This window comes from Solanum lycopersicum, chromosome 4, assembly GCF_036512215.1.
Source record: "Solanum lycopersicum chromosome 4, SLM_r2.1".
Taxonomy (NCBI): domain Eukaryota; kingdom Viridiplantae; phylum Streptophyta; class Magnoliopsida; order Solanales; family Solanaceae; genus Solanum; species Solanum lycopersicum.
Window position 1 is genome coordinate 66022684 of NC_090803.1, and position 15200 is coordinate 66037883.

The 15200-nt window shown below is 36.1% G+C and overlaps 2 protein-coding genes across 10 annotated transcripts; both read left to right on the top strand.

Annotated features, from left to right (window-relative positions):
* The first annotated feature begins 340 nt into the window (after window positions 1-340).
* LOC101247614 (protein DA1) lies at window positions 341-8844 on the top strand. 4 transcript variants are annotated; one of them, XM_004238169.5, is made up of 12 exons: window positions 341-730; window positions 1485-1636; window positions 3514-3598; window positions 3969-4140; window positions 4970-5090; window positions 5639-5722; window positions 6303-6422; window positions 6528-6740; window positions 6863-6925; window positions 7043-7161; window positions 7795-7853; window positions 8302-8844. In XM_004238169.5, the coding sequence occupies exons 2-12, from the start codon at window positions 1526-1528 to the stop codon at window positions 8613-8615; spliced, it is 1461 nt and encodes a 486-aa protein (XP_004238217.2). In that variant the 5' UTR covers window positions 341-730; window positions 1485-1525; the 3' UTR covers window positions 8616-8844. The 4 variants fall into 4 exon arrangements, 3 of the variants coding, with proteins under 3 accessions (XP_004238217.2, XP_069152594.1, XP_010320368.2); XR_011220433.1 differs by having other exon boundaries at window positions 368-730; window positions 7795-8002; XM_069296493.1 differs by having other exon boundaries at window positions 390-441.
* A 420-nt stretch (window positions 8845-9264) lies between these two features.
* LOC101265435 (putative pentatricopeptide repeat-containing protein At1g19290) lies at window positions 9265-14935 on the top strand. Of its 6 annotated transcripts, none has more exons than XM_069296495.1 (5): window positions 9303-12206; window positions 12292-12350; window positions 12952-13270; window positions 14282-14367; window positions 14594-14935. In XM_069296495.1, the coding sequence occupies exon 1, from the start codon at window positions 9561-9563 to the stop codon at window positions 12090-12092; it is 2532 nt and encodes an 843-aa protein (XP_069152596.1). In that variant the 5' UTR covers window positions 9303-9560; the 3' UTR covers window positions 12093-12206; window positions 12292-12350; window positions 12952-13270; window positions 14282-14367; window positions 14594-14935. The 6 variants fall into 6 exon arrangements, with proteins under 6 accessions (XP_069152598.1, XP_069152596.1, XP_069152597.1 ...); XM_069296496.1 differs by having other exon boundaries at window positions 9303-12200; XM_069296498.1 differs by having other exon boundaries at window positions 9303-12187.
* Window positions 14936-15200: the final 265 nt, after the last annotated feature.

Here is a 15200-nt window from a genome sequence, read left to right on the forward strand (position 1 = left end):
ATCGAAATTATTTAATATAAGTAATATATTATATGTTGAGACGCTTAATCAAAATATAATGTAATTCTCTACCATATTTAAAGAGCTATCTATGTATTATTAATAGTATTCGGTAATTCTTAGTAAGAGGTTTTAGATATGAGACGGTCATTCTTAGTAAGAGATTTCAGATTTGAGTTTTTATATATAGAAATTCGACTTTATTAAAAATAATTTTATAGCCTTAATGTGAGATTTTTTTATACGAATCTAAATTTAGTTAGAACGCTGGAATTCAAATTCTCTAAAATATTGAATAATTAACATTAACATAAACACTTTTTGTAAATTACAAAAAGTTGTCTAAAGTTCAACTAAATGTCACATTGACCAAAGTCCATAATTAGGCATAAATTTTGCAAGAATGGCGTAAATTTTTTCAAAGTCTCTTCAATAGCTAGCGTATAAATTTTCTCTCTGTATATAATTTTTTTTTCTTCTTCTTATGAAGCTCGATTTTGTGAAGTAAATAGAGTTTGAATAATCATTAATTGCTTCAAATGCTTGAATGGGGGATTCTGACTTCTGATAGAAAAGTAAAAGATTCTTTTCGGATTGAAAAAAGAAATCGAAAGGGGCAATAAAAAAGGAACAATCTTTTGCTGCTTTTGGATAAATTGCTCCTTTTTTTGATCTGGGTTCTTTTTCTTTTCGCTAATTGCTGTAGATTATTAGTGCTTTTGGGTTTAAGGTGAGTAAATTTTTAATCTTTTTTTGTTTCTTTAATCTGAATTTAATGGTTATCAATGGACATGTTGAGCTGGAAGAATCTAGCTTTTCTCTGTAGTTGTTTGCTTATAAGTACTTTCTTTTATTTATGAATTTTGCTTTTCCTGCAAATTTTAGAGAACCCCTTTTTTGAATGCTTCAGTTTTAAGCTCCTTTTTTTTGTTATGGGTGGTGGGTGATTTTTATGTCTTTCTTGTATGATCTGTTGTTTTCAATTTAATTACACGTTGAAGTAAATTTAATGCTGTATTGATGTATTGAGTTAGATGTTTGTGGTCTGATCACCAATGTGGTTAAAATCATATTGGTTTAGATGAGATAATCGAAGCATATCTGCTAGTTCCTTAATTTTGCAATCATATTGGCAAGCTCTATTTAGTCCTATGTATCTTTGCTACATCGATTTATCTGTTTTAGTCAAATGGGAATCCCAAAGATCTTGAGCATATAGCATTAATTTTTGATAGGTGGAGGTAGGGGTAAGGTTTGTATACAATTTAACCTCCCGAGAGCCTACTTGTGGGATTTCCTTGGGCATGTGATTGTTGTTGAGGTGGAGAGATAGATAAGTTCCTTATAGGATTATTTTCAAACAATAATGGTGCATATTGTTGTTGTTGTAGTTGTTGACTGGCAGCTCAAATTCTGTGCTGGATATTTTTGTGTGAAAAGTTATTTTTCATATGTATTTAATTGGCACTACATTCATGCTGCAGGTAAAAGTATTGCCGAGAATGAACCAATAGCATTTCACCTCATGGGCTGGTTGAACAAAATTTTTAGAGGTTCTAGCCATAAAGTTTCGGAAGGCCAATATGACTGGAGATGTGAAGGACATACAGAGGAGGATGACCCATCTACAGCAGAGGTAAGTGTGTCATTAAACTAAGTCCAATGAGCTCATCATCAGTTAAACTGGCATCCTATCCTATGTATTTACTAAGCAAGCTTCTAAGACACCTGACATACCTTTGAATTGTTTACTTTGTTTCTCATATTGCTCGGAATATTTGGGAATTCAGATTACAAACTTAGCAAGTGTAAGGGATTATAATTATCAGCTTAATAGGTATATGGTATAGTTGGTGATTTATCCGTGGATACAGGTAGCTAGTGTCGATATCAAGTATATGGCATGCTGCTGATGCTGTTCATGTCAAAAGGCATTAGCATTTGCTTGGTTCTAAAAGTTACAAGTCCACTTACTTGAATACTAAAAGTCCTTTCTGAAGTCTAGGGTGACATTGTCTAAAGCATTAACTGGCCAGGCAGTCTTAACTTTCATTGGCAATGTGAAGAAGGCTTTGAAATCGTACGCTTATAATGAAGCTGTTAGAATTCAAAAGAGGTTCTTTGTCTTATGTTGACGATTGGTATATATGTTGTATATGAATTGGTTATTTGTAAGACCACTGGCACAAAGACATGAGGACTTTGGTAAGGCTAATAATGCAAAATTTCACTACAACTGTTCAATTTGTGTTACAATGTGGTTTTTGGGGTGTAGCTGAGGGATGAAACTTGTTCAACTTACTAGCACATAATGACATCATACTAGTGCACATTCTATTGGTGCTTAGAATCTGGCTGGTAAATCTCGATCATGGCTAAGTGGTCAGGGGAGAGCTAGAACTATGAGGTCTGAGGTTTTGGAGACAAAAAATGCTAGGTGATATCTTTCCATCTGCTTAAGTTTTGGTAGCAGAGTTATGCAGTATTGGAGTTGGTGGGAGGTAGCAGATATCTGGTATTAGTCGTGGTGCACTCAAGCTCTCTAGGACACCAACCTCATAAAAAAAACTCAACTATAGCTATTGAAGTATAAGTTCTTATAGTTGAAACTGAGTTAGATGCTGGGCTTTCTCTGGACAATATGAATCCCATTTGGTAATCGTTTTTAGTGACTGTTCTTCTTGAATTCTATGATGACTGATGGTACGGATGCTTTGAGATTGATTTCTCCATTTTTGCGGTTGCATAGTCATTTTGAGCTTTAGTCAGTTCTGCTTGTAGTTTGTAATGTCTTTTTCTCTCATTAATAAATTTGTTTGTGTTAGAAGTCCGTATTGATATCAATGTCAAAAACAAAATTCACATGGTATTTTTAAATTTTATTGGGTAAATTGGATTGATGAGTGACTTACAATGTGTTAAAATTTAGATCTGCTCACCATGAATCCATGATAATCTGCTATGTTGATACACTAAATTTTTATCAAAATATTTGTTCACTGAATTTTGTAACTATTAAGTCACTAAAATATGTAAGCCTTTGGGGTGGCCCAGTGGTTTGAGCTTGGGACTTCCATGTTGGAGGTCTCAAGTTCGAAATCCCTTGCCAGCGAAAGCAAGGGGTTTGACTTCTGGGTCGAGCTCGTCGCATCAGGCTTGTCTAGTGTGGGTTACCCCTCCGATGTGGTTTGCGAGCTATTGCATAGGAGCGGGGTTTTACCCTGTGCACACCCAAAAGGGTAGCGGCTGCGGGTTTCCCTTGTCCTCAAAAAGTTACTAAAATATGTAGGGATGACTTTTCATATACAAATTCTTGATACTTTATTTTATGCGCTCACTGTGATCATTATTTGGTTATATATGTCACTACCATTGCCAATAAAGGATTAAGATCCACCCTGAACAATTAAAGATCACTCGAACATGTAATATTCATACCGTGTCCGTGTTTTTTTTTTTAAATAAGCATATCATGCTGACATTTTTATACTGTGTTTGAACTTTTGTGTTTAGGACTCTTGGTCAGAGATTGAAGAAATAGATCGAGCTATTGCTATATCTCTCTCGGAGGAGGAACAGAAAGGGAAAATTGTGATTGGTGAGTATTACTTGCTTCTTAAAGAAATGAAAACTGAAAGTTTGCATTCCTTTGAGGTCTTCATGTACTCTCATAACCAAAAGCAAGATGTTCCAGTTGTAGTTGAGTTAACTGCTGACATTCTTTGGAATTTAAACTTCCCATCATATGTGTTCAAGGCTACTGAGTACTTTCATGTATGTGTAGTTTAGCTCATCCATGGTATAGCGTGTTGTTCTATAGAAATACTTTTCATTCTATGAGGAATCTAGCTTCTTTTTATTAGTTTAGCTTTGACAATTTTTGAGAACCAGCCATACTTGTTTATTTGCTTGACCAAAACTATATTTGCTTGATTTTCTAATTATTCCTTTTCTTTGATTTTTGGCAGATAGTGAATCACAACTGAAAGAAGATGAACAACTTGCAAGAGCTCTGCAGGAAAGCTTGAATGTCGAATCTCCACCTCAGCATGTAAGCAGAAATGATCACGGAGGCGGGAATGTATATGGGAATGGAAACTTCTATCATCCAGTACCTTTCCCATATTCTGCAAGCTTTAGGTATTCAAAAATCATTGTTGATGTTTTTACAAAATTGTAGCAAACATTATCTTACTCAATGTCATTGGGCTCCCTCAAACCCATTCTTGCATTGTTTTATTAGTCTTTCTATTTTCCTTTAATTTCCTTTGAAGTCAGCCGTGGATATGTATAGTGGTAGAGCTAGTTCGGAAAATCCAGAAATAAAATGGACTAATCTTTGAAAGTGTGTGAGTGAGTTAACTAAAGTTGCAGTTGCTACTTATTAATTGCCATAAATATAAATTCCTAGATATTTTACTCACTTTTTTCTTGATGAACTTGATTTCTTTTCTCTCATCTTCTTTTCACTTTCTAAATTTTGTTATAGGTGTCATTATATAGATTCGTATCATGGGATATCTGTATTATTAACGCGAGGAACAAACATTTTAATTTTGAAACTTTCTTTCGAAAATGGTTGAACCCTGTAATATTAAATTTATCTTTTGCTTTATTTAGTAGTGGATGGCATATTCAGAGGCAAGAGAAGGGAACTACAATTCCATTGCTTTTTCTATCATTGTATTTCTGCATGTAGGTTATTCTTATGTATTTCTCCAGTGCTCCCTAGCTGTACTCTTTGCTTCATGTGTGTACTATTGTCACTGGATAGAGAGTTCAATGGTGGGCTGTAAGAAATCTTAAGTGAGCCTGTCGATTGCTGTGAATATTCTAAATTCCTCGTATAAGCAAATACAGATGTTTGTCATAAGACATTAAGAATTAACACTACAGCATAACCGATAAAATAAAAAAAATTAACACAACTGCTTTTAGACCTAATGTATGTTATCTTTTTCTGTGGTAGGGTATGTGCAGGTTGCAGCACTGAAATAGGCCATGGACGATTTTTGAGTTGCATGGGAGCGGTATGGCATCCAGAGTGCTTTAGATGCCACGCCTGTAACCAGCCAATATCTGATTATGAGGTGCAATACTGCATAATTTTTAATTTTTCTAGTTCAGTCTTGTTATCTGGTGTACTACTGCTTTTGCTTATCCGACATTTTTCATAATAATGGTGTCAAGTCATAGCACATGTTGATTTGGGGTATTTAGGTAACCAAACGCGAAAAAGGGTTGGATTGATGCAGGGAGCAGATGCACAAAAATAACTACAGATCTACTGGGGAAACAATCATCTAAAGTAAATGACTTACTATAAAATACAATTTTGAAAATATGTCTGACCATCTGTAGGCAATAGGTTCATTCTGGAAATGAGAGAAGTGACAGGAATCAATTTTTGTACATCTGGTAGCAAGTTATAGTTAATATGCACCATCGTCCATAAGATGTTCAATACTTTCTGTAACTGTAACTTAGTATAATACTGATATTGTTGTTGGTAATTATCATATAGTGTCTTGGGTAATGTACGTCAACTGTCAATCATCTGAAAGTGATAGAACATCAATTTGTATGACGAGTATATTCATGAAATCTGTTTTAACTTTTGGATGTATTAAATGTGCAGTTCTCAATGTCTGGGAACTATCCCTATCACAAAACATGCTACAAGGAGCATTATCACCCGAAATGTGATGTGTGCAAACACTTTGTAAGTACAAAATGACTGTTTCTCTTAAATCTTCTGTAGAAGTCCTCTTACATGTCTTAATTTTTCTTTTGATCGTAGAAGCCTACCTAACACTAGAAAAACATGTACTTCTCCATTACATGCCTTCTTTGAAGCTTAGATTAATTAAAAGGCTCTGCTAATGATAGTGGTCCTAGACACTAGTGTAAGGTAGGTGTCGCAACATTTCACCGAGTACAGATCAGTGAGAACCTGGTATAGGCTATCTCTTGTTGGCTCAGAATCCATCTAGCTACTGATTATGTATAATTTATTTGAGATTCAGTAAGTATTTCCTGTCTGCAAGATTTCAACAAAAGCAAGTCTTCTCTAGTCTAGACTTCATGGACTGCTGTCTCTGGTCTTAATGGCATAGTTTTAATCGGGGGTCTTCCTATGATAAAAACAAACCAATAAAGTGTATGGTAGGTGTCTTTACATTTCACCGAGTACAGATCATTGAGAACTTGGTATAGACTATCTCTTGTTGGTTTAGAATCCATCTAGCTGCTGCTAATGTATCATTTCTTTGAGATTCATGAAGTGTTCCCTGTCTGTCCAGATTCCAACAAATGCAGCTGGGCTTATTGAATACAGAGCACATCCATTTTGGTCCCAGAAGTATTGTCCTTTTCATGAGCATGATGGAACACCCCGTTGCTGTAGCTGTGAGCGAATGGAGGTGAGGCGGATGAAACAGAACAAGATTTCTGGAGAAACCTCTGTGTTTTCAGCAAAATTCTTGTGATTAACTTTTATAAAGAATACAATTTTGATTTAACTGCAGCCACGGGATACAAGATATATTGCCCTTGATGATGGTCGAAAGCTCTGTCTAGAGTGCTTGGACTCTGCGATAATGGATACGAGTCAGTGTCAGCCCCTTTATTATGATATACAAGAATTCTATGAAGGGCTAAATATGAAAGTAGAGCAGAAAGTTCCTTTGCTTCTGGTTGAGAGACAAGCATTGAATGAGGCTATGGATGGAGAGAGACATGTAACTGTTATCTTGACCCTAGCTGCCGCTTCTTCTCATTTCATTCTTGTATCTCTCCATATTCATACTGCTTCCATGTGAAGAATATATTGCTTATATTTGGTTTTCATCCCTTTTGCCAGGGTTATCACCACATGCCCGAGACAAGAGGACTTTGCCTTTCTGAGGAACAAACTATCAGCACTGTAAGGACTTCAAGTGATATCCATTTCTTTTCAGTCTTCATGATTTTGGAAACTGAAAACTTAAATATCTTTTATTCAAATGGTAAACGGAAGCTCTTACTTACCACTAATTGCCAGATACAAAGACGGCCAAGAATAGGAGCTGGAAATCGGGTTATGGACATGAGAACGGAACCTTATAAATTGACACGCCGCTGTGAAGTGACTGCAATTCTTATTTTATATGGTCTACCAAGGTACTATTTTGTTACTTTGCTGTGCAAAATCCTGAATCTGAGTGCTACCATTTTAATAGACCTGTTTGATTAGTCAGAATCACTTGTGTCCATTCATTGCAAGTAGGCATTAAGCAAAACAAAAATACTATGTCCCTTACTAGGGTGTAGAAAAAGTTGATTAGATTTTATATTACTCTATCTAACCATGTCAATAGTGGATGTTCAATGTTATCTGATTTGGCATCATAATTTACTTGAGATGCATTTAGAGTCAGCTTTCCATCACATTCTTGGGGCTAGACGTGATTTGGGCTCTCTAAAATCTCTGGCTTCTTCGCCAGTCTTATAAAATATTCTTAAGTTTCTCTGGACCATGTAGTATCTTTTCATCTGATATCTGCCTTGTTGCTGTTTCCTGATGCTTTCTAGGTAGAATCCAATTTTTTACCACACATTTCTACCTCTGAGGAAAAATTAAATGATTTGTGTGTTTCCGATGGACAGTATGAATTGGACATTTCCTCTGTAATATAGGTTTTAGCAGCATGTACATGTATTTTTGCCCTCAAGTTGAAACATTAGTTTTCTTTTTTTGTAAGTGAAGCGTTTGTTTCATAGCTTGATTTCGATATGTGACATGAGTCTATGCAGGTTGCTGACTGGGTCAATACTTGCGCATGAGATGATGCATGCGTGGCTTCGACTAAGAGGTGCTCGCTCATTTCTTCTACTCCCTTCCTAACTTGAGTGTCCATCTTTTTTAAGAGGTTGCGGACCCTGGGATGTCAGCAACCTCTAGGAATGTCAAATTCAGAGCGAAAAATTGTGAAGCGCAAATAATAAGACAATAAAAGCACAGGTAGACTGTCTGAAGATTGAATATGATTCACAAACTTAGAAAACGCATAGTAAAAACAAGATTAGAAGAAGAAGAAACGCATAAAGTCTAGGATATAAAGTAGCATGTCAAGCACAAGTTCTTTTGGCGTGGACGTGTGAAAAAGGGAACGTAAAGAAAAAACTCTCAGGGAACGTCTAAATGCCTTCTGCATATATAGGAACACATTTGTTTTCCTTCCTTTGAGACGTCTATCCCTGGTTACAATCATTGACTCTTGAAGTTTCTAATGTGGTCGATATGTCCTTCATCTATGACAGGTTATCGAACTCTTAGCCAAGACGTTGAAGAAGGCATTTGCCAGGTACTAGCACATATGTGGTTAGAAACCCAAATTACGTCCATATCAAGCAGCAATGGAGGGGCTTCAACCTCATCAGGCATGTCATCATCAAAGCAGGGGATTAGATCTCCTTTCGAGAGGAAACTCGGGGATTTTTTCAAACACCAGATTGAATCAGACACTTCGCCAATTTATGGAAACGGATTCAGAGCTGGTAACCAAGCAGTGCTTAAATACGGACTAGAAAGGACGTTGGATCATATTCGGATGACAGGAACCTTTCCTTATTAAGCACAAGGTTAGAAAACAGACTCACATTCATTTGTTGTCAAGAAAGAAGCTTTGGTCCATTCATTTTAGTGCTTTGGACCATTGCCATATCATATAATACCTTACAAGTTGAGGAAAGTTATGTTTTTCCTACCTCTGTAGAGTGATCTTGACACAACAAACAAGGAATAGACACAACAAATATCCATTCTTTTAGAAATTTAATGAAGTCTATTAGTTTGATTTTCTACTTTCACAGAATGCTTATGATATAAAATATGCAACAATTAGCCAAAATCTGATCAAGAGGATTACAGTCAAAAGGGGATCGCGCAGTCAGTCAGTAGCGGAAATACTGACTGACTGGTCAGTAGCGAAGATAGAATTTTGAAAAAGACACTTGGAAGAAGACTGTTTTCAAATGACATTCGATTTGAACTTTAAATAGCAACACTAAATAAGAAGATTAACATAGAAATCTACGAGTATAACAAGAGATATTTCTTTGATCATTAGCATAAACACCTTAACGAAATTATGACGACACTCTAACAACATGAGGATACCTACGAGTAATAGCAGACAAAAGATATTTCTTTCATAATTAACATAAACACCTCAACGAAATTGCGAGGACACTCAGAGGATAATTTTTAAAGTACATATGCTAATATTTGTTGACTCATTTTTCTTTGTTGATTATTTTCGTCTTTCAAATACCATTCCTATTGCAACATTATATTATTTTATAACTATATAAATATTTATCACTTATTTTAAATAATTAATTTTGAATATTTTTTGGTATCCAATCAAACATCATTCTATATCGAGTCAAGCACCTGTCATGTAAATATTTGTTAATTAGATTTTTAACAATCTTTAGATTACAAGTAATAGAAATAAATGTCTGAAAATTTAAAACGCTAAAAAAAAATAAAAAAATCGTCCACGGCGCCGGCGGCCATGGCGGCGACAGTAAAAGTAGCAAAACCAATTTTCTGTACTTGTCATCTCCAGCTCCGATATGCCACCCATTCTCCGGCGACTAACCGACCACACGAACTCGCTGATAGAATATGCCGTCTTTTGATTCTCCAGCGTTATGCAGCAGTAGACAGTCTCAAATTCGATTTCTCCAACAATCTTGTCGACTCTGTTCTTGTAAAACTCAAACTTCATCCTGATGCTTCATTGCATTTCTTCAAATTAGCTTCAGGGCGACAATTTTTTAGACCCCATGTAGTATCTTACTGCAGGATAGTTCATATACTATCCAGAGGGAGAATGTTCGATGAAGCTAGGTTTTATTTATCGGAGCTTCTAGAACTTTCTAGAAATAAGAAACCTGTGTCGTTTGTTTGGGACGAATTAGTGACAGTATACAGAGAGTTCAAGTTTTCTCCTACAGTTTTTGATATGGTTTTGAAAATCTATGCGAAAAAGGGGTTGGTCAAGAATGCATTGTACGTGTTTGATAATATGCCTAAGTGTGGTCGTGTGCCTAGTTTGGGTTCTTGTAATAGTTTGTTGAATAGTTTGGTGAAAAAAGGTGATTTTTTTACTGTGTTTTCTGTATATGATCAGATGATAAAGATGGGGTTCTCACCTGATATATATACTTGTACCATAATGGTTAATGCGTATTGTAAGGATGGGAAGGTTGACAAAGCTGAAACTTTTGTTGAAGAAATTGAGAAGATGGGTTTAGAGTTGAGTATTGCTACTTATCATAGTTTGATTAATGGGTATGTGGAGAAAAAGGATCTTAAGGGTGTCGAAAGAGTGTTGAGGGTGATAGATAAAAGAGGAATTTCAAGAAATATAGTTACTTTCACGTTATTGATTAAGGTTTATTGCAGGCTGTGTAAGATGGAAGAAGCAGAGAAAGTGTTCAGAGAAATGAAGGAGGTGGATGAGCAGGTGTATGTCGTGTTAATTGATGGGTTTTGTCAGATGGGGAAAATGGATGATGCGCTTAGGATCCAGGATGAGTTGCTGAGATCAGGGTTTAACATGAATCTGTTTATCTGTAATTCCTTGATAAATGGATACTGCAAAGCTGGTAAAATAAGCAATGCCGAACAGGTTGTTAGGAGCATGATCGACTGGACTCTTCAACCTGATTCTTATAGTTATCATACCCTTTTAGATGGTTATTGTAGGGAAGGACTGATGCAAAATGCATTCAACCTCTGTGATGAGATGATTCAAAGTGGTATCAATCCAACAGTTGTCACTTACAACACTCTGCTAAAAGGATTAAGTCGAGAAGGGGCCATTGCTGATGCTTTGCATCTTTGGAATTTGATGCTTAAAAGAGGTGTTATTCCTGATGCAGTTGGATATAGTACTCTCTTAGATTTATTTCTTAACATGGGAGAATTTGAAAAGGCTTTGGTCTGGTGGAAACATATTCTAGCAAGAGGGCACCACACCAAAAGCAGGATTCTTCTAAATACAATGCTCAAAGGGTTCTGTAAGATGGGAAAAATGGTTGAAGCCGAGCTCCTTTTTAACAAAATGGAGGAGTTTGGCTGTTCTCCGGATGGAGTAACTTATAGGACCCTAAGTGATGGGTATTGTAAAGCAGGAGAGATTGAAAAGGCTTTAAAATTAAAGGATGTCATGGAACTGCAGAATATTCCTGCTTCGGTTGAAAATTTTAATTCACTTATTAGTGGAGTTATAAAGGCTGGAATGTTTAGCAAAGTCAAAGATCTTCTTAGTGAAATGCATGATAGGGAATTAGCCCCTGATGTTGTTACATATGGAGCCCTTATTGCTGGTTGGTTTAAAGAAGGATTGCCTGAGAAAGTTTTTAAAACATATTTTGATATGAGAGAGAACGGATTGAATCCAAATGTCATAATAGTTAGCTCTATTGTTAAAGGATTATACAAACTTGGTAGAACAGATGATGCTAATATGCTCCTGCAGAAAATACTGGATGTAAAGTTGTATCCCGACCTGAAACATATTTACGGTTTCTCAAACGTTAAGACGGGGCTGCCTGATACACAGAAAATTGCAGATTCCTTTGATGAAAATGCAACAAAATGTGTTGTCCCCAACAATGTCCTATATAATATTGTTGTGGCAGGGTTATGCAAATTGGGGAAGATCGATGATGCAAGAGATGTCATGAACCACTTCTCACTAAAAGGTTTTACTCCCGATGAGTTTACCTACTGCACCTTGGTCCATGGTATGTCGTCGGTTGGTAAAGTTAATGAAGCTTTCAATTTGCGTGATGAGATGATAACAAAGGATCTTGTTCCAAACATTGCAGTATACAATGCTCTAATAAACGGCCTTTGTAAAGCAGGGAACATTGAACGAGCATTGAGTCTTTTCAATAAGCTTCATTCGAAAGGGTTATCTCCCAATGTTATAACTTTTAACACTCTGATAGATGGATGCTATAAGATTGGTAAAACTAGTGAAGCCGTGCAACTTCTGAAGAGAATGACAGAAGAAGAAAACCTTTTGTCATAACTTATTCAATTCTGATTCCAACAAATGCAGCTGGACTTATTGAATACAGTGCACATCCATTTTGGTCCCAGAACAAGATTTGTTCTGTAATTTAGGTTTAAGCAGCACGTACATGTATTTATGCTCTCAAGTGGAGTCATTAATTTTCTTTTTTGTAAGTGGTACCACTAGTTTCAATATATGACATGAACTTTTGCAGGTTCCTGACTGGGTCAATCCTTGCGCATGAGATGATACATGCATGGCTTCGACTAAGAGGTGCTCACTCATTTCTTCTACTCCTTTCTTAATTTGAGTGCCCATCTTTTTCTATGTGCCCCAATACAATGTCTGCTTCTCCAAAATAGCAGTAAATAACAGTATTGTATAACAGAAGATTCTATTATGGAACCACTTTTGCTTCTCATATCCCTCTTACTTTCTTGTATATCCTAAATCAAAGCAAAAGAATCTAGGGATGTCATACTTAGAGCAAAACATTGTAAAACGCAAATATTAAAGAGAAAAGTGCAGGTAGACTTTCAATATGATTCGAAAACTTAGTAAGTACACCTATTAGTCACTAGATGTCTTTTCTAGATATACAGAAAGTAAATCCTCATTGGCATAGTAAAAGCAAGATTAAAAGAAGAAACACAGAGTCTAGAATACAAAGTAGCATGTCCAGTACAAGTTCCTATTGACACGGACATGTAAAAAAGGGAAAGGAAAAGAAAAAACTTTCAGTTGACTGTCTAAACTCCTCCTGCATATAGAGGAACACAAACTCCTTCCTTTTTTGAGTTTCTCATCCTGATATGTGTGCATCATCGACTCTTGGAGATTCTGATGTGTTTGATATGTCCTCCATCTATGATAGGTTATCGAACACTTAGCCAAGACGTTGAAGAAGACATTTGCCGGTACTAGCACATATGTGATTCGAAACCCAAATTGAATCCATTTCAAGAAGCAATGGTGCTTCAATCTCATCAGGCGTGTCATCATCATCAAAGCAGGGATTGGATCTCCTTTCGAGAGGAAAATCGGGGATTCCTTTAAACACCAGAATGAATCAGACACCTCGCCAATTTATGGATACGGATTCAGAGCTGGTAACCAGGCAGCGCTTAAATATGGACTGGAAAGGATGTTGGATCTTACTCGGATGACAGGAACCTTTCCAAATTGAGCACAAGGTTAGCAAACAGACTCACATTCATTTGTTGTCAAGAAAGAAGCTTTGGTCCATTCATATTAGTGCTTTGGACCATTGCCACCATATTATACAATACCTTAGAAGTTGAGGAAAGATATATTTTTCCTACCTCTGTAGTGTGATCTTGACACAACAAACAAGGAATAGACACAGCAAAAATCCATTCTTTTAGAAAATTAATGAAGTCTATTAGTTTCATTTTCTACTTTTGCAGAACGCTTTTTCTGTGCTATTATGTTTTATATTGCAAATTTCTTGGTAGAACATGTTATTTCTGCTATCATTGTTACTGATTGGTTACTGGATTACTAGCAGTTTTAATATGCATCTAGTATAGCAAACGATTCACAGAGGTAATATTCTTGGGAACAGAAGACATTTTGGTATCTCCTTCAATCATTCATGCACGTTTATCCACAGTCCACACGATCGTCATTTCTAACCTGAGGTAGAAGAGACACATCACTGAAAGATGATATAGTACTCCTTTGCTTTTTGTCCTAAAACAATATCTATTTCCCAAGTATGAGAACATAACTGAAGTCATCATGCAATTTATGTTAATACCCTTCTGAGTCAGATGACAAATGTGGTCTTGTAACAATTATTTTGAGCAATTAAGTCCATTATCCTTCTTCAAACCTGTACTAGATATTAGATAGGCTAGTGAAATACTGTGTGCTTGACTCTCTCTTCAAAAATTACTGGATGCTTAACTTTTGGCTTAAATTTTCCTGAACGTCTTTTAACCATATGCCCTTTGTAATGACTGACGTAGTCTATCCGGCACTAGCTTGCTTTCTGTGTGTTGTTTTTGTTGAAAAAATTCATTTCTCTTTGCCCACGGGAGATAGAGGGAGATCCAAAGTTTACCAGTATTTTATCTGGGGAAACATTCTGTGAATTTTTGTGTCGGAAAAGTTTTTATGTTTTCCATTTTCTTCTTTCTCAATTCGTACTGATTGTAACAAGTTCTAATTTGTGTATGTAGCTTCAAGGCTGTTAAACCAGGATTATGCAAAACTAAACCGGTAACAACGTGAAGGTGAAGTGCAGAAGGAGCAGTTGTTTTCCAAGGTACCGTTCCTCCTTCAACTATGTATACATAGCTAAGCTTGATCAAAAGAAAACGTCCAGTAGTTTTCACCATGCACCTTATGGTTGTTGGCTCACCACGTCTGTGAAGTTCATTAGTTTTAAACCAAGGCTAATATTCAGTTCATTAATCAAAGTTGACAAAATATACAATGAGCCTAGTGCTTCTTGAATCTGGAGATAGTTTTAATATTATGTCCGTCTGTAGGTTTCTGGATCTCTTTCGGGCACATAAGTAAGCAGGCGCAGTTCATCGGTTTTATAAAGCTCTACGAAAAGAGGAGGTCGGGCGTATGCCCTGCCCCATATGTGATAATCTTCAGAGTGTAAGTAGATGTAACTTTGCCATCAATAAACATGAAGTTGCAATCTTCAATTGACTTTCATTTCTCATTGTATATGTTCTCATAAGTTCAATAAGCATATGACATTTTATATAACATCAATTCCAAACTGGATTTAGGGGAAGTGAAGGAACAAAAAAGACAATTGGACAATTTTGGTACTCCATTGTCATGTTATTTTATAAATTTCCATGTTACCCTTTGAATAATGAGTGTTTGGGTTTCACTTTTATTATTTGAGTTAAGATAAACCTAGTGTCAAAACATATGGTTATGACTGCGGTGGTGTGGTAAGTAGTTCAACATTCTTAATCAATGGATTTGAATCATAGTTACGGAGTTGTCTTTGTTAGAGAGCACTTAAACCTCAATGACCAGTAGGTACGAATTTGAAGCTAGTCATACTCCAATTCAAATACCTTATATCGAATGGGAAATAAATAAAGGAAATAAATGTGGTGATGATTACAT